The sequence below is a fragment of the Mesoplodon mirus genome (assembly GCF_964341445.2).
Source record: "Mesoplodon mirus genome assembly, chromosome: X".
Lineage (NCBI taxonomy): Eukaryota > Metazoa > Chordata > Mammalia > Artiodactyla > Ziphiidae > Mesoplodon > Mesoplodon mirus.
In genome coordinates, this window is record NC_138981.1 from 56,855,111 (window position 1) to 56,879,219 (window position 24,109).

General features: G+C 36.9%; 1 protein-coding gene across 4 annotated transcripts in view; it reads right to left on the reverse strand.

The window, feature by feature from the left end:
* Positions 1–24,109, reverse strand: part of OPHN1 (oligophrenin 1) — a 627,727-nt gene that overhangs the window by 368,393 nt on the left and 235,225 nt on the right. For all 4 annotated transcript variants that reach the window (XM_082609561.1, XM_082609562.1, XM_082609559.1 and 1 more), the window contains exon 4: positions 1,693–1,754. In XM_082609561.1, the coding sequence (XP_082465687.1) occupies positions 1,693–1,754 (62 nt within the window). The remainder of the gene's footprint in view (positions 1–1,692; positions 1,755–24,109) is intronic.

The following is a 24,109-nucleotide window of genomic DNA, read 5'->3' on the forward strand; positions in this document are numbered from 1 at the left end:
CAAACAAACCAATTAAAAAATAGGCAAAAGACCTGAACAGACACCTCACCAAAGATGATCTACAGGTGGCAAATAAGCATATGGAAAGATGTTCCAAATCAAATGTCATCAGGTAAACACAAATTACAACAGCAAAGATATACCATTACACACACATATTAAAATGGGTAAAATCCAAAACACAGCCAACATCAAATGCTGGTGAGCATGTGGAGCAACAATAACTCTCATTCAAGGCTGGTGAGAATGCAAAATGGTAGTCACTTTGGAAGACAGTTTGGCATTTTCTTACAAATCTAGACATATCACACAATCTAGCAATTGGATTCCTTGGAAATTAATCAAAAGAGTTGAAAATTTACATCCACACAAAAATCTACACACAAATGTGTATGGTAGGTTTTTCATAATTGCCAAAACTTGGGAGTAACCAAGATATCCTTCAATGGGTGTAGGGATGAACAAACCATGGCACATCCATATGATGGAATATATATTATAATATATGCATATATGTTATTCAATGACAAAAAGAAATGAGCTATCAAGCCATGAAAAGATATAGAGGAACTTTAAATGCATATTACTAAGTCAAAGGAGCCAATCTGAAAAGGCTATATACTGTATGACTCCAACTGTATGATATTCTAGAAAAGGCAAAACACAGTAAAAAGATCAGTGTTTGCCAGGGGTTTGGATATCAGAGAAGGAAGGGGGAATCACAGGGGATATTTAGGGCAATGAAAATATTCTTTATGATGAAACTTTGTTGGTGAATATATGTCATTAAGTATTTGTCAAAACCCATAAAATATTCAATAAAGAGTGAACCCTAATGTAACTATGGACTTAATAATATTGTGTTGATGTTGGTTCATTAACTGAAACAGATGTACCACACATGCAAGATAATAATAGAGGAAACTGTATGGGGAGGGGTGGGGGGAAGAAAGGGAGTACAGTTTACCCTTGAACAGTGCAAGGGTCAAGGGCACTGACCCCCCACCCACACTGTGCAGTCAAAAGTCTGCATATAACTTTACAGTCAGTCTTCCAGTATCTGAGGTTCCACAACAATAGATTCAACTGAACTCGGATCATGTAGTACTGTAGTATTACATTGAAAAGCACCCACATATAAGTGGACACACACAGATCAAACCTGTGTCGTTCAAAGGGCAGCTGTATATGAAATCTCTCTGCACATTCCACTCAACTTTTCTGTAAAACGAAAACTGCTCTAAATATTAAAGTCTATTAATATTAATAAATTAGACTTTAAATGTAAGGAAAAAAATTTTTCACATAGATTTAAATAAAACAATCATATGTCAAATATAAATAAAGCCTACATTATTACTTCTAAAAGCACATAAACACAGAAATAAATAGATAATTTGCTTAAGAACACTAAAGACCACAATTTTTGTCAACATGTTCAACAGTCGAATTTCATGTCCTCTGAAATCTTATCTCACTGAAATGAATAGACTAATTTCCCTCTACCTAATGCTAAACTCTCAGGATGGGAACTTGAGATAGAATAACCAGATCGATTCCCTGTCTTTATAGTACCCAGGTACTGATGAGACAGAAACTGAAACAACATAGTGTCACTCCAACCAATGAGGACAAGAAAACTTCCCAAGATCAGAGATGATCTTGGTTCTAGGCCCAGTGTTAATGACCTACCATCATCATCCTCTCGTTTTCTACTTCGTTGAGCAATTCGGCAAATTCCTTGAAGGATTCGGCTGAAATGACACAATAAAAGATAAACCAAATTAATCATGATACTTGATAGGCAAGTGGGCAGAAATCTATGGGACAAGAGGTAGAGACTAGTGCCCTAAGATGATATGGCCACTAGAAGAAGGCGTCAAATCTAAGGACAACAGAAGAAGGAGTTCAGTACCTGCTGAATATTTATTTCCTTTTTCTTCTTTTGTTTTTGTTTTTGTTTTGCTAATGCTCCTACCCCAATTTTTTTCCCTCCTGTTGTACTGAGATATAATCAACATATAATACTGTATAAGTTTAAGATGACTTTGGCAAACTTTAAGAAAAAAACCAATAAATTAGCATTAAGATTAAAAAAAAGGTTAAACATAGAGTTACCACATGATTCAGCAATTCCATGCCTAGGTATATTGCTAAAAGAACTGAAAACATATCCACACAAACAATTATATACAAATGTTGTTGACTGCGTTATTTGTAATAGCCAGTAAATGGAAAAAATGAAAGTGTTCTTCAATTGCTGAATGGTTAAACAGTTGTGATACAGCTATACAATGGAACAATGTGAGGCAATGAAAAGAAACAAAGGATTGATACTCAATAAAACATAGAATAACTTTGAAAACTTTATGCTCAGTGAAAGTAGCCAGTCACAAAAAGCCACATATTGTATGATTTTGTTTAAATGAAATGTCTAGACTAGGCAAATCTAGAGAGACAAGAAGTAAATCAGTGGTTCAATGAATGTAGGGGAAAGATGGGAATGGGGATTGATGCTAATGGGTTTGTGGTTTCTTTTGGGGGTGTGAAAATGATCTGGAATTGTATTGCAGCAATGCTTACACAACTCTGTGAATATACTAAAAGCCACTGAGTTGCACACTTTTAAATGGTGCATTTTAAGTGAAAATAATATCTCAATTTATAAAATAATGTAATCATTTAGCCAAAGCTCACTGAGAGGCATCCTTAGTATTGTTGAATTTTCATTTTTTTTTCCTCATGAATAATGAAGCCTGATTCATTTTTAAAGCCTAGATTCCAGTAGTAGCAGCTCCTCCCATCTCTGTTTGATCATCTATTCAGATGCTATTTAGTAACCTATTCTTTGGTTACCTCTACCTGGAGGTGTGGGCAGTGTGAGAGTGGCAAGACCTTAGCTCTGGCAGCAAGATGGATCTGAATTTGAAACCTAGTTCTGCCATTTATTTTCTGTGTGACCTTGAACACGTTGCTTAGCCTCTTCTAAACCTTAGTTTTCTCCTATTCAAATTAGGGATAATTACATGTTCCTAACAAATTTATTGTGAGGATTAAACCCTGAGTCAAGGGCTTGACACAATTACATTTCACGGAGTCAAACTTTTCCTTTAAATGTTCCAGTATTATATGCACTTGTGACATTTCCTTTAGAGGCAAACTGATATTCCCCGGAAAAGTGCCAGAATAACAAAAATATATCTCTGACTCCTTTTGTAGCCATAAAGTATTTGGAGACAGGAGATCAGTGAATATTTTCATCTTTTCCTATTTACTCTTTCTGATTGGGTATTTTTCTTCTTTATGCTGAGTTTGAGCTTTTAATTTGCCATGTTTGCAACAGTGACTTTCCTGAGTGTGTGCAGCAACTTAATCCTCAGAAGTAAGAAATGCCATTGTCTGATGACCTGCATTGATCGTGAACTTAGCTTCCTTGGTACTAGGAATGCTGGATTAGTTGTCTAGCTCTCTTAGGAAGAAAAACCTATTTTTTGATTTACAATATTAATATGAATGCATTTGTTTTTCTCGGCTTTCAATATCTTCTCTTTAATTCATATACCATTTGAGAATATAGTTCCTATTTGAGGTAAAATGTTAGGGACTTCAAAATAGTAGTTATTAGAGTTTGAAGGAATACAAAAGAATATTTAGCTTATCTATATATGTATAAATTGAAGTCCAAGGAGGAAGAAGTGACTTGTCCACTCACCTTTCCAATAAGTGGCAGAACTGACACTAGAAAAACAGAAATTTGCGATGGGGGAGAAGCAGTAATGTTTATTATCTACTATGTGTTGGCACTCTACATTTACCTTCTTAAAGATTTAGTCCTTACAACAACACTCTCAGGTTTATCATCATGCCTACCTGACAAGTTAGGCAACTGAAGCTCAAAGAGGTCAAGTCACTCATCAAATATCGCATAGCAGGAAGATGACAGAATAAGGCTAAAAATCCGGGTCTTTCTCTCTCTAAAAGTCATACTCCTTATATTTCTCTATCTTTTTCCCTAAACGAGAATTCTCCTCATCTCTTAGCCCATCTATTGTTCTTTCTAACATACCACATGCCTTTCGTATCTACAGTCCCACAAAAGCTCTTCAGGAACACAAGGAGAAACAAAACCAGAATGCAGGGAGATGATTCTAGGATTAATATAAAGGAAGAGGTTTTAATGGATACTGAAAGTGAGAAATGGCCTGTCTCAGGAGAGAGTGTGCCCCTGTCATTTAGCGTGACTAACAGTCCTGGGCAAACAGGTACTGGAGGTTTTTCTGGAATGTGGGTTGTTCAGTTTTATAACTGTGATAGTCTTGGGCACACCTAGACAAGTTGGTTACCACTATTGTCACTAGAGGTGTGTGAGCAGGATGGTTGCTAACGGTGGCTGTTGCATGAAGAGTTGTTTACGACCAGCTGAGTCCCCTCTGTTACTATGGACAAATATATTTATATTGTTGTTTTTGTTTCTGGACCTATTGTCCAAATCCTGATAAAACTGGGTCAAGGAACTGGTAGTGAAACATAATAAGAAGAAGACAAATGTCAATAATTTTTTAAATATTTAAAGTTAAAAAATTTAAAATTTAAAAAAGTAATAACAAGAGACTAGCTGGGGTTTACTGCTCTCTGTACTATAAAAACATAGTTTTGTTGTTGTCATTTTCTTTGTTCAACCATTATTTTTTTGTTCAATATAAGAACACACTCTCAGGTAATTAAGCTTTATTTCCTAATTCAACCTCTGGGTGTGCACTTCAACAATTGTATTGTGTCACAACAACTAGGCTTTTTGACACTTAGCAGGTGAATCTGGGTTTAATTGTTATGAGGAGGGATGAAGTCTTGTTATTTAAATTCCCTAGATTATTCTAACGTATAGCCAGGGTTGAGTATGTCTGCCTTACATTCAAGGAGGAACAAAACTAACATTTTTTAAAAGGCTTTTCTGTGTGCTTGGAGCTGTGCATGTATTATCTTATTTAATCATGAAACAACCCTGTGAAAGAGGCATTATTATTTCTAGGTAAGGAAAGTGGGACTCAGAGAATTTGAGTAACTTGCCAAAGGTCACAGAGCTAGTAAGTCATATGTGTGCTTTACTCAAACACAGTGCTTCTAACATAAGGAAAATGGAACTTAACACTTTATAAAATCTGCTCGAAACTAATTATTTCATTCTATATCCATAACCACTCTGAAGTAACAATTAGTAATATCCTCATTTTATGGGTGAGGAAATTGAGGCATTAAATGGCTAAATTGAGAGTTATTTGTCTAGGTTGGTGAGTAGTGTGGAGTAGGGAATCAAACTCAGTTCTCAGGATTCTTGCACCATTTTTCTTTACAAAGCACATCCATTACTTCTCCCCCAACCTTTGCTTGTCTATGAAATGAGAGAAATCCTAGCTACTCCTAAGGGTGGCTGTAAGGATTAAATGAAATATCAGATATGAAAGAACTCTCAGAAAACTACAGGCCAATATCCCTGATGTATATAGATGCAAAAAATTCTCAAAAAATAAAATACTAGTAAGCAGAATTCAGCAGTAAATTAAATGGACAATACGCCACGATCAAGTGGGATTCATCTCTGGGATGCCAGGGTAGTTTTACATATGAATATCAATAAAACTGATACATCACATTGATAGAATGAAAGACAAAAATTATGTTCACCTCAATAGGTACAGAAAAAGCATTTGACAAAATACAACATCTGTTTGTCATTAAAAATTCTCAACAAATTAGGTACAGAAGGAACATACCTCAATATAATAAAGGCCATGTATGGCATGCTCACAGCTAACATCATACTCCATGGTGAAAGTCTGAAACTTTTCTTCTAGGATGAGGAAGAAGACAAGGGTGCCTACTCTCACCACTCCTATTAAACACAGTACTAAAATTCCTAGCCAGAGCAATCAGGCAAGGAAAAGAAAATAAATGGCATCAGAATTGGAAAGGAGGAAGATAAACTGTCTTTATTTGCAGATGACATGATTTTATATATAGAAAATCCTAAAGATTCCACCAAAAAACTGTTAGATATAATCAACAAATCCAGTAAAGTTACTGGATAGAAACCAACACACAAAATTCAGAAGAATTTCTATACACTAATAATGAGTTATCTGAAAAATAAATAAAGAAAATGATCCCATTTACACTAATATAAAACAATAAAATAGGTAGGAATAAATTCAACCAAGAAAGTGAAAAATCTCTACACTGCAAACTAAAAGAAACTGCAAAAGAAAAAGAAGACACAAATAAATGGAAGGACATCCTGTGTTCATGGATTGGAAAAATTAATATTGTTAAAATTACAATACTACCTAGAGACATCTATAGACTCAATGTAATCCCTATCAAGATCCCACTGGCATTTTTTTTACAGCAGTAGAAAAATCAGTTCTAAAATTCGTGTGGCACCACAAAAGACTGCAAATAGCCAAAGTAATCCTGAGAAAGAGGAACAAAGCTGAAGACATCACATTTCCTGACTTCAAACTATATTTTAAATCTATAGTAATAAAAACAAAGCGGCATTAAAAACAGACACCTATGGGACAAATTTGAGAGCCCATAAATAAACCCATGCTAATACTGGACAAGAGACCCAAGAATACTCAATGGAGAAAAGACAGTTTCTTCAATAAATGGTGATGGGAAAATTGGATATTCACATGTAAAAGAATGAAACTAGACCTTATCTTACACCACTCACAAAAATTAATCTGTAATGGACTAAAGATCTAAATGTGAGACTGAAGCCACAAATCTCCTAGAAGAAAATATGGGGAAAAACTTCTCAACATTGTTCTTGGCAATGAGTTTTTGGATGTGACACCTAAAACACAAAAAACAAAATTAAAAAATTCACAAGTGAGACTACATCAAACTAAAAAGCTTCTGCACAACAAAATAAATGACTAATGAAATGAAAAGGCAACCTGTGGAATGGGAGGTAACATCTGCAAATCCTATATCTAATAAGGGAGTAACATCCAGGATATATAAAGAATTCATCAACTCAATAGCAAAAACAAACAAATAATTCAATTAACAATGGATAAAGGAACTGAATAGACATTTTCCCAAAGAAGATATTGAAACAGCCAACAGGTATATGAAAAGATACTTGGAATCACTAATCATTAGGAAAAAGCAAATCAAAACCATGATGAGATATCAACTCATGCTTCTTAAAATGACTAGCATTAAAATGATAAAAGATATAAAGGTTGGAGACAAGATGGCAGAGCGGAAGGACTTGAGCTTATTTCCTCTCATGAAAACACCAAAATCACAACTAACTGCTGAACAACAAGAGAAAAAGACTGGAACTTACCAAAAAAGATCTTCTACATATAAAGACAAAGAAGAAACCATGAGATGGTAGAAGAGGCACACTCACTATACAATCAAATCCCAAACCAACTGGGTGGACAACTGACAAACTGGAAAATAATTATATAGCAGAGTTTCTCCCACAGGAGTGAGAGTTCGGAGCCCCACATCAGTCTCCCCATTATGGGGGTCAAGCATCAGGAAGAGAGCCACCAGAGCATTTATTTGAAGGACAGTAGAGCTGAATCGCAGGAACACCACAGGACTGGGCGAAACAGAAACTCCACCCTTGGAAGGCACACACAAGGTCTTGTGTACACAGGGACCCAGGAAAAAAGCAGTGACTTCATAGGAGCCTGGGCAGACCTACCAGCTGGTCTTGGTGGGTTTCCTCGGGAGCTTGGGGGTGGCTGTGGATCACTGTGGGGGAAAAGGACACTGGTGGTAGAAGTATCAGGGAGTAATCATTGGAGTGAGCTCTCCTGGGGAGGCCAGAATTTTGTCAGCAAGACCTGATCCTACTAAACACGCTGTAGGCTCCAGTGCTGAGACGCATCAGGCCAAAGAACCAGCAGAGTAGGAACACAGCCCCACCCATCAGTAGACAGGCTGCTTTAGGTCTTCCTGAGCCCACAGCAACACCTAAACACACCCCATGACATAGCCCTGTTCAAAGGGACAAGACCCAACTCTACCAACCAGTGGACAGGCACAAGTTCCCCCCACCATTGTAGGGGTCCCAGAAGGAGAAGAGAGAGAGAAAAGGCCTGAGAAAATAATTGAAGAGATAATAGCTGAAAATGTCAGTAACATGGGAAAGGGAATAGTCACCCAAGTTCAGGTAGCACAGAGAGTCCCAGGCAGGATAAACCCAAGGAGGAACATACTGAGACACATAGGAATCAAACTGATAAAACTTAATGAAAATGTGAAAATATTAAAAGAAACAAGGGAAAGGCAACAAATAACATACAAGGGATTTCCCCATAAGGTTATGAGCTGATTTTTAGCAGGAAATTTGCAGGCCAGGAGGGATGGAAGGCTCTCATTCAGATTTGACAGAGAAATCAAAAACTTTACAGAGAAGCAAAAGCTAACAGAATTGAGCACCATTAAACCATCTTTAAAACAATTGCTAAAGGAACTTCTCGAGGCAGAAAAGAAAAGGCCAAACTAGAAAGATGAAAATTGTTAATGGGAAAGCTTACAGGTAAAGGCAAACATACAGTAAAGGTAGGAAATCATCCACACACAAATAAGATATCAAAACCAGCGATCGTGAGGAGAGTACAAATGCAGGACACTGGAAATGAATTTGAAATTAAGAGACCAGCAACATAAAAAAATCCAGTATATATATATAGACTGCAATACCAAAACCTAATGGTAACCACAAAACAAAATTCTATAATAGATATACACACAACAATCCAAACACAACAATAAAGATAGTCATCAAATCACAAGAGAAGAGAAAAAGAGGAAGGAAAGAAAAAAACGTACAAAAACAAATCCAAAACAATTAACAAAATGGCAAAAAGAACATACATAACAGTAATTAACTTAAATGTAAATGGATTAAATGCTCTAACCATAAGACATAGACTGACTGAATGGATACAAAAACAATACCCATATATATGCTGTCTATAAGACACCCATTTAAGATCGAGGGGCACATACTGAAAGTGAGCAGATGGAAAAAGGTATTCCATGCAAAAATAAATCAAAAGAAAGCTGGAGGAGCAATACTCATCTCTGACAAAATAGGCTTTAAAATATAGACTGTTAAAAGAGACAAAGAAGGGCACTACATAATGATCAAGGGATCAATCCAAGAAGAAGAAGATATAAAGATTATAAATATATATGCAGTCAACATAGGAGCACCTCAGTATATAAGGCAAGTGCTAACAGCCATAAAAGGAGAAATAGACAGTAAAACAATAATTGTGTGGGAACTTAACACCCCACTTACACCAATGGACAGATCATCCAGACAAAAAATCAATAAGGAAAGACAGGCCTTAAATAACACATTAAACCACATTAGACCATAATTGATATTTATAGAGCATTCCATCTGAAAGCAGCAGAATGCACATTCTCTACAAGTGCACATGAAACATTCTACAGGATACATCACATGATGGGCCATAAAGCAAGCCTCAGTAAATTTAAGAAAATTGACATCATATCAACCATCTTTTCAGATCACAATGTTATGAGATCAGAAATCAACTACAAAAAAAACTGTAAAAAACACAGACATATGGAGGCTAAAATATATGTTACTTAACAACCAATGGATCACTGAAGAAATCAAAGAGGAAATCAAAATATACTTAGAAACAAATGACAATGAAAATACAACAATCCAAAACCTATGGGACCAGTAAAAGCAGTTCTAAGAGGGAAGTTTACAGCAATAGTGTCTTACATACAGAAACAAAACACATCACAAATAAACAAGGTAAATTTACACCTAAAGCAACCAAAGAAGAAAAAAAAAATAGCCAAAGTTACTAGAAGGAAAGAAATCATAAACACCAGAGAAGACTAGAGATGAAGAAAATAATAGAAACAATCAATGAAACTAAAAGCTGATTCTTTGAAAAAATAAACAAAATTGATAAACCTTTAGCCAGACTCATCAAGAAAAACAGGGAGAGGACTCAAATCAATAAAAGTAGAATTGAAAAAAAAGTTACAACTGAAACCACATAAATGCAAAGTAACATAAGAGACAACTACAAGCAAATATATGCCATTAAAATGGACAACCAAAAAGAAATGGACAAGTTTTTAGAAAGGTACAACATTCCAAGACTGAACCAAGAAGAAGTAGAAAATGTGAACAGAGCAATCACAAATACTGAAATGTAAATTGTGATTTAAAAACTCCCAACAAACAGAAGTCCAGGAACACATGGCTTCACAGGTGAATTCTATCAAAGATTTAGAGAAGAGTTAATACCTATCCTTCTAAAACTATTCCAAAAAGTTGCAGAGGAATGAACACTCCCAAATTCATTCTATGAGGTCACCATCACCTTGATACCAAAACTACACAAATATACCAGATAAACGAAAATGAAAAGCCAATATCACTGATAAATATAGACGCAAAAATCTCCAACATACTACCAGCAAACCAAATCCAACAATACATTGAAAGGATCATACAACATGATAAATTTGAGTTTATCCCAGGGATAAACAAATTTTTCAAAACCCAAAGTTCAATCAGTGTCATACATCACATTAACCAATTAAAGAATAACAACCATATAATATTCTCCATAGATGCAAAAAAATTTGACAAAATTCAACACACATTTATGATAAAAACTCTCCAGATGGGCTCCCCTGGTGGCCGCAGTGGTTGAGAGTCCGCCTGCCGATGCAGGGGACACGGGTTCGTGCCCCGGTCCGGGAAGATCCCACATGCCGCGGAGCGGCTGGGCCGGGGGGCCATGGCCACTGAGCCTGCGCGTCCGGAGCCTGTGCTCCGCAACGGGACAGGCCACAACAGTGAGAGGCCCGCATACCACAAAAAAAAAAAAAAACCTCTCCAGAAAGTGGGCATAGAGGGAACTTACCTCAACATAATAAAGGCCATATATGACAAACCTACAGCTAACATCATACTCAATGGTGAAAACCTGAAAGCATTTCCTCTAAGATCAAAAACAAGACAAGGATGTCCACTCTCTCCAATTTTATTCAACATAGTTTTGGAAGTCCTAGGAACAACAATCAGAGAAGAAAAAGAAATAAATGTGATCCAAATTGGAAAAGAAGAATTAAACTCTCACTGTTTGTAGATGACATGATACTATACACAGGAAATCCTAAAGATGCCACCGGAAATCTACTAGAGCTCATAATGAATTCAATAAAGTGGCAAGACACAAAATTAATACATAGAAATCTGTTGAATATCTATACACTAACCACAAAATATCAGAAAGAGAAATTAAGGAAACAATCCCATTTACCATCGCATCAAAAAGAATGAAAGACATAGGAAAAAAACTACCTAAGGAGGCAAAAGACCTGCACTCCACAAACTATAAGACAGTGATGAAAGAAACTGAACATGACACAAACAGATGAAAAGATATACCATGTTCTTGGACTGGAAGAATCTATTTGGTCAAAATGACTATACTACCCAAGGTAATCTACAGGTTCAATGCAATCCCTACCAAATTACCAATGGCATTTTTTGCAGATCTAGAAAAAAAAAATCTTAAAGGTTGTATGGAAACACAAAAGACCCCGAATAGCCAAAGCAATCTTGAGAAACAAAAACCAGGCTGGAGGAACCAGGCTCCCTGACTTCATACTACACTCTACAGCTAAAAGAATCAAAAGAGGATGGTACTGGCACAAAGAAAGACTTCTAGATCAATGGAACAAGATAGAAAGCCCAGAAATAAAACCACACACCTAGAGGTGATTACTCTATGACAAAGGAGGCAAGAATACAGAATGGAGAAATGACAGTCTCATCAATAAGAGGTGCTGGGAAAACTTGAAAGCCACATGTAAAAGAATGAAATCACAACACTCTAACACCATACAAAAAAATAAACAAATGGGACCTAATTAAACTCAAAAGCTGTTGCACAGAAAAAGAAACAATAAAGAAAATGAAAAGACAACCCACAGAATGGGAGAAAAGTTTTCCAAATGATGTAACTGACAAGGGATTGATGTCCAAAATGTACAAAAAGCTCATGCAGCTCAATATCAAAAAAACAAGCAACCCAATCAAAAAATGGGCAGAAGATCTAAATAAACATTTCTACAAAGAAGACACATATATGGCCAAAGAGAACATGAAAAGACGTTGAACATCTCTAATTATTAGAGAAATGCAAATCAAAACTGTAATGAGGTATCACCTCACACTGGTCAAAAAGTCTACAAACAATAAATGCTGGAGAAAGTGTGGAGAAAAGGAAACCCTCCTACACTCTTCATGGTAATGTACAGGCACTATGGAGGACAGTACGGTGGTTCCTTAAAGAAACTAAATATAGAACTATTATACAATCCAGCAATCCCACTCCTGGGCATGTATCTGGAGAAAAACATACTTCAGTAAGGTATATGCACCCTAGTATTCATTGCAGCACTATTTACAATAGCCAAGACATGGAAGCAACCTAAATGTCCATAAACAGAAGAATGGATAAAGAAGATGTGGTACATATATACAATGGAATATTACTCAGCCATAAAAATGAAATAATGCCATTTGCAGCAAAATGGATGGACCTAGGGATTATCATACTAAGTGAAGTAAGTCAGATACAGAAAGACAAATATCCTATGATATCATTAAATATGGAATCTAAAAGAATGATACAAATAAACTTATTTACAAAACACAAACAGAGTCACAGACGTAGAATACAAACTTATGCTTACCATAGGGGAAAGGTGGGGGGAGGGATAAATTATGAGGTTGGGATTAACATATACACACTACTCTATATGAAATAGGTAATCAACAAGGACCTACTGTATAGCACAGGGAACTCTACCCAATACTATATAATAACCTATATGGGAAAAGAATTTGAAAAAGAATAGCTACATGTATATGTAAAACTGACACACTTTGCTGTACACCTGCAACTAACACAACATTGTAAATCAATTATAATCCAATATAAAATAAAATTTCTTTAAATAAATAATTTTTTAAAAAGATTCTCTCTGTTGCTGTCTGTTGACATTTTGGTTGTGGAGGCTTTAAGCATGTATCTCTTAGAGTTTGTCTACCTTTGAGTTTGGTGAACTTGTTGGATGAGAATATTAATATTTTAGAACTATATTTTGCAAGCTTTTGGTCATTGCTTCTTCAAATAATCATTGGTGCCCTTGCACACTCTCTGCTTCTTCTGGTACTCCAATTATATATGTGCTGTTATGTTTAATGGTATTCCATAACCTCTGAAATTCTGTTCATTTTCTTAATTATTTTTTTTCTTTACCTCAGAATGAATATTCTCAATTCATCTGTGTTTAAGTGCACCAATTCTCTTTTCTACCTGTACCTTGTAGTGAATTTTTCATTTCAGTTACTGTACTTTTCAACCACATAATATTTCAGTGGTGGTTCTTCTTTACTAATTAAATAAATTACAATTTAAATTTTATATAAATATATTTATATATTTGAAATAGCTAATTGAAAATCTTTTTCAAGACTGGATCAACATGGCGGAGTAGAAGGATGTGCTCTCACTCCCTCTTGTGACAGCACCAGAATCACAACTAACTGCTGAACAATCATTGACAGGAAGACACTGGAACTCACCAAAAAAGATAGCCCACATTCAAAGACAAAGGAGAAGCCACAAAGAGATGGTACGAGGGGCACAATCACAATAAAATCAAATCCCATAACTTCTGGGTGGGTGATTCACAAACTGGAGAACACTTATCACACAGAAGTCCACCCAATGGAGTGAAGTTTCTGAGCCCCAAGTCAGGCTTCCCAACCTGGGGGTCCGGCAATGGGAAGAGGAATTCATAGAGAATGAGACTCTGAAGGCTAGCAGGATTTGATGGCAGGACTAAAACAGGACTGGGGGAAAGACTCCACTCTTGGAGGGCAAACACAAACTAGTGTGCACATCGGGACCCAGGGGAAAGAGCAGTGACTCCATAGGAGACTGAACCAGACCTACCTACGTGTGCTGGAGGGTCTCCTACAGAGGTGGGGGCTGGCTTTGGCCCACCATGAGGACAAGGACACTGGCAGCAAAAGTTCCGGGAAGTACTCACTAGTGTGAGCCCACCCAGAGTCCACCATTAGACCCACCAAAGAGCCCAGGTAGGCTCCAGTGTTGGGTTGCCTCAAGCCAAACAACCAACAGGGAGGGAACACAGCCCCATGCATCAGCAGACAAGCGGATTAAAGTTTTACTGAGCTCTGCCCACGAAAGCAACAGCCAGTTATACCCACCACCAGTCCCTCCCATCAGGAAACTTGCATAAGCCTCTTAGATAGCCTCAACCACCAAAGGGCAGACAGCAGAAACAAGAAGAACTACAATCCTGCAGCCTATGGAACAAAAAACACATTCACAGAAACACAGACAAGATGAAAGGCAGAGGGCTATGTACCAGATGAAGGAACAAGATAAAACCCCAGAAAAACAACTAAATGAAGTGGAGAGAGGAAACCTTCCAGAAAAAGAATTCACAATAATGATAGTGAAGGTGATCCAGGACCTCAGAAAAAGATCAAGAATATGCAAGAAATGTTTAACAAACACCTAGAAGAATTAAAGAAAAAACAAACAGAGATGAAAAATACAACAACTGAAATGAAAAATACACTAGATGGAATCAACAGGAGAATAACTGAGGCAGAAGAATGTATAAGTGACCTAGAAGAAAGAATGATAGATTTCAATGCTGCAGAACAGAAATAAGAAAAAAAGAATGAAAATAAATGAAGACAGCCTAAGAGACCGCTGGGACAACATTAAATGGAACAACATTCGCATTATAGCGGTCCCAGAAGGAGAAGAGAGAGAGAAAGTGTCAGAGAAAATATTTGAGGAGATTATAGTCAAAAACTTCCCTAATATGGGAAAGGAAATATCCACCCAAGTCCGAGAAGCCAGAGAGTCCCATACAGGAAAAACCCAAAGAGAAACACGCAGAGACACATAGGAATCAAATTGGAAAAAAATAAAGACAAAGAAAAATTATTGAAAGCAGCAAGGAAAAAATGACAAATAACATACAACAGAACTCCCATAAGGTTAAGACCTGATTTCTCAGCAGAAACTCTACAAGCCAGAAGGGAGTGGCATGACATATTTAAAGTGATGAAAGGGAAGAACCTACAACCAAGATTACTCTACCCGGCAAGGGTCTCATTCAGGTTCAATGGAGAAATCAAAAGCTTTACAGACAAGCAAAAGCTAAGAGAATACAGCACCACCAAAACAGCTCTACAGCAAATGCTAAAGGAACATCATTAAGTGGGAAACACAAGAGAAGAAAAGGACCTACAAAAAAAAATTAAGAAAATGGTAATAGGAACATACATATCAATAACTGCCTTGAACGTGAATGGATTAAATGCTCCAACCAAAAGACATAGGCTCACTGAATGGATACAAAAACAAGACCCATATATATCCTGTCTACAAGACACCCACTTCAGACCTAGGTACACATACAGATTGAAAGTGAGGGGACGGAAAAAGATATTCTGTGCAAATAAATGTCACAAGAAAGCTGGAGTAGCAATACCCATACCAGATAAAAGAGACTTTAAAATAAAGAATGTTACAAGAGACAAGGACACTACTTAATGATCAAAGGATCAATCCAAGAAGAAGATACAACAATTATAAATATATATGGGCCCACTATAGGAGCATCTCAATATATAAGGCAAATGCTAACAGCTATGAGAGAGGAAATCTAGAGTAACACAAGAATACTAGGGGACTTTAACACCTCACGTACACCATGCATTGAAAGACCATCCAGAAAGAAAATTAATAAGGAAACACAAGCTTTAAATTACAAAATAGACGAGATGATTTACTTGATATGTATAGGACATTCCATCTGAAAACAGCAGATTACAGTTTCTTCTCAAGTGTGCATGGAACATTCTCCAGGATAGATCACATCTTGTGTCACAAATCAAGCCACAGAGAATCTAAGAAAACTGAAATCATATCAAGCGTCTTTTCTGGTCACAATGCTATGAGATTAGAAATCAATTACAGGGGAAAAAACAGAAAAAACACAGACACAAGGAGGCTAAACAATACGTTACTAAATAAACAAGAGATCACTGAGGAAATCAAAGGGAAAGTCAAAAAATACCTAGAGACCAATGAAAATGAAACAAGATGATCCAAAACCTATGGAATGCAGCAAAAGCAATTCTAAGAGGGAAGTTTATAGCAATACAAGCCTACCACAAGAAACAAACAAACAAAAAATCTCAAATAAACAATCTAACCATACACCTAAAGGAACTAGAGAAAGAAGAAAGAACAAAACCCAAAGTTAGCAGAAGGAAAGAAATCTTAAAGATCAGAGCAGAAATAAATGAAATAGGAACAAAGAAAACAATAGCAAAGATCAATAAAACTAAAAGCTGTTTCTTTGAGAAGATAAACAAAATTGATAAATGATAGGCCAAACTCATCAAGAAAATGAGGGAGAGGATCAAAATAATAAAATTAGAAATGAAAAAAGAGATGTTGCAACAGACAGCACAGGAATACAGAGCATCCTAAGAGAATACTACAAGCAGCTGTCAAAGAAATGGACAAGCTGGAAGAAATAGACAAATTCTTAGAAAGGTATAACCTTCCAAGACTGAACCAGGAAGAAAGAGAAAATATGAACAGACCAATCAAAAGTAATGAAATTGAAACTATGATTAAAAATCTTCCAACAAACAAAAGTCCAGGACCAGATGGCTTTTCAGGTGAATTCTACTAAACGTTTAGAGAAGAGCTAAGACCCATCCTTCTCAAACTTTTCCAAAATATTTCAGAGGAAGGGACACTCCCAAACTCATTCTATGAGGCCACCATGACCCTGATACCAAAACCAGACAACGATATTACAAAAAAACAAAATTACAGACAAATATCACTGATGAATATAGATGCAAAAATTCTCAACAAAATACTAGCAGACAGAATCCAACAACACATTAAAAGAATCATCTGCCAAGATCCAGTGGGATTTATCCCAGCGATACATGGATTCTTCAATATATGCAAATCAATCAGTGTGATACACCGTATTAACAAATTGAAGAATAAAAACCATATGATCATCTCAATAGTTTCAGAAAAAGCTTCTGACAATATTCAAACTGATTTATGATAAAAACTCCACAGAAAGTGCACATAGAAGGAACTTACCTCAACATAATAAAGGCCATATATGACAAACCCACAGCAGACATCATTCTCAGTGCTGAAAAACTGAAAGCATTTCCTCTATGATCAGGAAGAACACAAGGATGTCCACTCTCAGCACCATTACTCAACATAGTTTTGGAAGTCCTAGCCATGGCAATCAGAAAAAAAAGAAGTAAAAGGAATATAAATTGGAAAAGAAGAAATAAAACTGTCACTGTTTGCAGATAACATGATACTATACATAGAGAATCCTAAAGATGCCACCAGAAAACTACTAGAGATAATCAATTAATTTGGTAAAGTTGAAGGATACAAAATTAATGCACAGAAATCCCTTGCATTCCTACACACCAATGATGAGAAATCTGAAAGAGAAATTAAAGAAACACTCCCATTTACCACTGCAACAAAAAGAATAAAATACCTAGGAATAAACCTACCCAGGGAGACAAAAGACCTGTATGCAGAAAATGATAAGACACTGATGAAAGAAATTACAGATGATACAAACAGTTGGAGAGCTATACCATGTTCTTGGTTTGGAAGTATCAATATTGTGAAAATGATATACTACTCAAAGCAATCTACAGATTCAATGCAATCCCTATCAAATTACCAACAGCATTTTTTGCTGAACTAGAACAAAATATCTTAAAATTTGTATGGAGACACAAAAGACCCCAAATAGCCAAAGCAGTCTAGAGGGAAAAAAAAAATGGAGCTGAAGGAAGCAGACTCCCTGAATTCAGACTATACTTCAAAGCTACAGTAATCAAGGCAATATGGCACTGGCAGAAAAACAGAAATATAGATTAATGGAACAGGATAGAAAGTCCCGAGGTAAACCCATGCACCTATAGTAAACTAATCTATACCAAAGGAGGCAGGGATATACGATGGAGAAAAGGGAGTCTCTTCAATATGTGGCGCTGGGAAAACTGGACAGCTACATGTAAAAGAATGAAATTAGAACACTCCCTAAAACCATACACAAAAATAAATGGATTAGAGACTTAAATGTAAGACTGGACAGTATAAAACTCTTCGAGGAAAACATAGGAAGAACACTCTTTGACATAAATCACAACAAGGTCTTTTTTGATCTACCTCCTAGAGTAATGGAAATAAAAACAAAAATAAACAAATGGGACCTAATGAAACTTAAAATCTTTTGCAAAGCAGCGGAAACTACATACAAGAAGAAAAGACAACCGTCAGAATGGGAGAAAATACTTGCCAATGAATCAACGGACGGAGGATTAATCTCCAAAATATATAAACAGCTTATGCAGCTCAATATTAAAAAAACAAACAACCCAGTCCAAAGAAGGGCAGAAGATCTAAATAGACATTTCTCCAAGGAAGACATACAGATGGCCAAGAGGCACATGAAAAGCTGCTCTACATCACTAATTATTAGAGAAATGCAAATCAGAACTACAATGAGGTATCACCTCACACCAGTTAGAGTGGGCATCATCAGAAAATCTACAAAAAACAAATGCTGGAGAGGGTGTGGATAAAAGGGAACCCTCTTGCACTGTTGCTGGGAATGTAAATTGATACAGCCACTATGGAGAACAGTATGGAGGTTCCTTAAAAAACTAAAAATAGAATTACCATATGACTAAGCAATCCCACTACTGGGCATATACCCTAAGAAAACCATAATTCAAAAAGAGACATGCACACCAATGTTCATTGCAGCACTATTTACAATAGCCAGATCATGGAAGCAACCTAATGTCCATCTAGAGATGAATGGATAAAGAAGTTGTGGTACATATATACAATGGAATATTACTCATCCATAAAAATGAACGAAATTTGGTCATGTGTAGAGACGTGGATGAATCTAGAGACTGTAATACAGAGTGAAGTAAGTCAGAAAGAGAAAAACAAATATCATATATTAACGCATATATGTGTAATCTAGAAAAATGGTATAGATGAACCAGTTTGCAGGGCAGAAATAGAGACAAAGATGTAGAGAACAAACGTATGGACACCAAGGGGGGAAAGTGGTGGGTGGTGATGAAGTGGGAGATTGGGATTGCCATATATACACTAAAATGTATAAAATGGATAACTAATAAGAACCTTCTGTATAAAAAATAAATAAAATAAAATTCAAAAATTGAAAATAAAAAAGAAAGAAAATATTTTTCTATGAAGTCCAATGAATGTGTTTCCTCATGGACAGTCTCTATTTAATTTTTTTTCTGTGTTGATAGGTCATGATTTATTTCTTTGCATGTCTCATGTTTTTGTTCTTGCAAAGTTAGCATTTTAAATAATACAATGTGACAACTTTAGAAATCAAAACCCCCCTCCTTTCTTGTTGTTGCTGTTCATTTACTGACTTTGTGCACTATTCTATAAAATCTGTATTCTTTGTCATGTAAAGCCACTGAAATCTCTAGTCAGATGGTTTAGTGGTCAGCTAATGATTGGACAGAGATTCAGTTAAATGGTTTAAACCTATAAGGCTCCTAGCCTTTGTTGAAGGGCTCTGTGTGTGTGTGTTGCTGTACACCTTCAATAGTTACCCAGTTGGTTTATACCTCTGCATTAGTTTTAACTTGCAGCTTGTAGAGCTTCAAGGTCAGCCAGAGGTCAAAGATTAGAGCCTTCTCAAGTCTCTTTGGACATGAGCAAAGCCCTACACATGTGCATGACTTTCTATATTTCTAGAAATATGTTGCAACTTTCCAAGCTCTCTATGGACATCTCATTCTCCAGTTTTTCCGGACAGGTTTATTTTTCAGCTTCATGTTTGCTACTATTCTTTTTACTGCCTGAGGCAACTGTGGTGCTAAACAATTATCACTAATTGTTTTTGAAAATGCCCTGAAAAATATCTATTTGCAGTTAGTCATCTCTTAGTTAATTCAAATAAGAGAAGACCTAAAATCATACTTTTCAGCTTTAGAGGAACTTCAGACCCATTCTGCGCTCTCCAATGGCTGCTAGAGTGATGGGTTTTACAGCTTCCATGAATATGCAGCTGTTAGTTTTAAGGGTACTGTGGAGCTGGAGAGAGGGGGTGCGAATAAAGGAAATAAAAACATCACAGAGTTCACTGTTCTTTCAATTATCTAGCATTTTTCCTGAATAAACACACCTTATATTGTTGCAAATTTCTGTTAATTTCTAGAGGTCTTAAAAAGTCGTTTTGGGCAATTTTTGCCAGTGTTTTGAGCGCTTTTATGTAGGAACAGCTTTTCTGAGGTCATGTCTTAACCAATTCCACTGAGGTCAGAGCTTTTTGATCCTTACTTTCAATTAACAAGAATTTCAATAATTGTTAAATCAATTAAGTTACTGAGTCAAGGAAAATATCACTGTTCAATATCTGGTTTCTAAAGGGCCTTAATATAAGGCCAAATATTGATGATCAGAAGACTTTAAAAGCTCATTGAGGTATATGACAACAGGCAAGAAGGATTTGCAAAGTCAAGGTAGTTTCTGCCTTCTGGTCCCCTACTATCTACATGGCTCAGACTTTTACAGATCCTCTACCTTTTTCTACCTAACTCATTTTATTTGAAAGGAGACTGGGGTCGAGAGATGGGAACTGACTTGCCCAAGGTCACACAACTAGCTGTACAGTCATAATGGAACCTTAAATGAATACCTGCTCTAACTGCCTTAAGATAACAATGTGTCTCCAATCACAACCAAAGTACCTCTGTGATATACTTTTCTCTATCTAATTGCACCACAGTGTTTTCCTTACCCGAAAGGTCTCATATTCATTCTTCTTTGCTCATGTATATAGTGAGGTGAGAAACGCTTCAAGGGCTACATCAAGAAGTTTGGACCATAGTTACTTATAGCTTAGAGTCATGGAGTCCTGTAAGACCTCTTACTGGTATATTTTTAACCAAACTCATGGATTATTACATCCCCTTCTGAGAGACAGCCCTGCAAATGGCTCTCTAGATTCAATGGAATAAAAACAAAAGCTTTAGTAAGATCATACTATCCATTAGAGTGCTGTGGGAGAGAATAAAGAGCAGGGAGAGGGAGTTGAACGCTTGCCCTCTCTTCAGATGAGAGGAAAGGTAACTAAGAAACCTGGCTAGAGAAGGAAGGCCTGCAAAACCACCACTGTCATCACCATGACCATCAACAAGAACATTGCCTGCACTACCAGCACTAAAAAGCATGGCTTACAAAACTGAATGCAACACTCTTCAATAATGTTTAGCCGTCCTATAGCATTACAAAGTTAGCCCAGGGCTTCCCTGGTGGCGCAGTTGTTGAGAGTCCGCCTGCCAATGCAGGGGACACGGGTTCGTGCCCCGGTCCGGGAGGATCCCACATGCCGTGGAGCGGCTGGGCCCGTGAGCCATGGCCGCTGAGCCTGTGTGTCCGGAGCCTGTGCTCCACAACGGGAGAGGCCACAAGAGTGAGAGGCCCGCGTACCGCAAAAAAAAAAAAAAAAAAAAGTTAGCCCAGCAAGAATGAACTAACTTCAGGAAATTTCAAGGGAGAAAAGAGCAAAAACTTAAGAAAGGGGAGAGGAAGGGAAAGGCACTACACTAGATGCTTCGCAAGTCTTCTACTGTTTATCATTATCACTTTATTAAAGAGAAAACTGAGGTTCAGCAAGGTCAAATAATACAGTGTCTTCCAAAGGAGCTGTAAATTTCCAATGAAGGCTAACGATATTGACCAAAACACTTACTATTGTTTATCTCCTTTTAGCCAGGAAATTCACTTCTGGGAATCCATGTCTGAACAATAATCCTGGATACAGGGGAAAAACTTTATGCCCAAAAATAAGCATACAACAGTATTAATGATAATGAATAACTGAAAAAAAATAAAATGTCCAATGACTGGGGAAAGCTTAAGTACACCAATTTAATGGATTTCATTACAGCCGTCAAAAAGGAGCAGTAGGACTTCCCTGGTGGCGCAGTGGTTGAGAGTCTGCCTGCCGATGCAGGGGACGCAGGTTCGTGCCCCGGTCTGGGAAAATCCCACATGCCGTGGAGCGGCTGGGCCCGTGAGCCATGGCTGCTGAGCCTGTGCGTCCGGAGCCTGTGCTCTGCAATGGGAGAGGCCACAACAGTGAGAGGCCCGTGTACCGCAAAAAATAAAAGTAAAAATAAAGGAGCAGTACACAAACTTTTATGAACAAAGCAGAATGCCTATGGTGAAAAATTATACGAAAAAGTAGAATAAAAAATGTACACAAAAAGTATACATAACTACAAATATGTATAGAAAACTATGTTCAGGCCCCCCCAAAAAGCACTGGAAGGAAATATATCAAAATAGTTCAGGTTATTTTTTCTGTGTGTATGGTATCTCCCATTGTTTTATTTCCTTTTTTTAAATACAACTTTATTGGAGTGTAATTGCTTTACAATGTTGTCATAATTTCTGCTCTACAACAAAGTGAATCAGCTATATGTATACATATATCCCCACGTCCCCTTCCTCTTGCAACTCCCTCCCACCCTCCCTATCCAACCCCTCTAGGTGGTCACGAAGCACTGAACTGATCTCCCTGTGCTATGCAGCTGCTTCCCACTGCTATCTATTTTACATTTGGTAGTATATATTAGTCCATGCCACTCTATACTTCGACCCAGCTTCCCTTCCCCCTCACTGTATCCTCAAGTCCATTTTCTACATCTCCATCTTTATTCCTGTCCTGCCCCTAGATTCTTCAGAACCATTTTATTTTTTTAGATTCCATATATATGTGTTAGCATATGGTATTTGTTTTTCTCTTCGTGAATTACTTCACTCTGTATGATAGTCTCTAGGTCCATCCACCTCACTACAAATAACTCAATTTCAATTCTTTTTATGGATGAGTAATATTACATTGTATATATGTGCCACATGTTCTTTACCCGTTCATCAGTTGATGGACACTTAGGTTGCTTCCATGTCCTGACTATTATAAACAGAGCTGTGATGAACATTGTGGTACATGACTCTTTTTGAATTATGGTTTTCTCAGGGTATATGCCCATTAGTGGGATTGTTGGGTCATATGGTAGCTTGATTTTTAGTTTTCTGAGGAACCTCCATACTGTTCTCCATAGGGGCTGTATCAATTTACATTCCCACCAACAGTGTAAGAGGGTACCCTATTCTCCATACCCTATCCAGCATTTACTGTTTGCAGATTGTTTGATGATGGCCATTCTGACCAGGGTGAGGTGATACCTCATTTTAGTATTGTTTTGCATTTATCTAATGATTAGTGACATTGAGCATCCTTTCATGTGTTCGTTGGCAATCTGTATATCTTCTTTGGAGAAATGTTTATTGAGGTCTTCCACCCATTTTTGGATTGGGTTGTTTGTTTTTTTGATTTTGAGGTGCATAAGCTGCTTGTATATTTTGGATATTAATCCGTTGTCAGTTGCTTCATTTGCACATATTTTCTCCCATTCTGAGGATTGTCTTTTCATCTTGTTTATGGTTTTCTTTGCTGTGCAAAAACTTTTAAGATTCATTAGGCCCCATTTGTTTATTTTTCTTTCTATTTCCATTAATCTAGGAGCTGGGTGAAAAAGAATCTTGGTGTCATGGATGTCACAGCATGTTCAGCCTCTGTCTTCCTCTGAGAGTTTTATAGGGTCTGGCCTTACCTGTAAGTCTTTAATCCGTTTTGAGTTTATTTTTGTGTATGGTGTTAGGAAGTGTTCTAATTTCATTCTTTTCCATGTAGCTGTCCAGTTTTCCCAGCACCACTTATTGAAGAGGTCGTCTTTTCTCAACTGTGTATTCTTGCCATCTTTGTCAAAGATTAGGTGACCATATATGCACGGGTTTATCTGTGG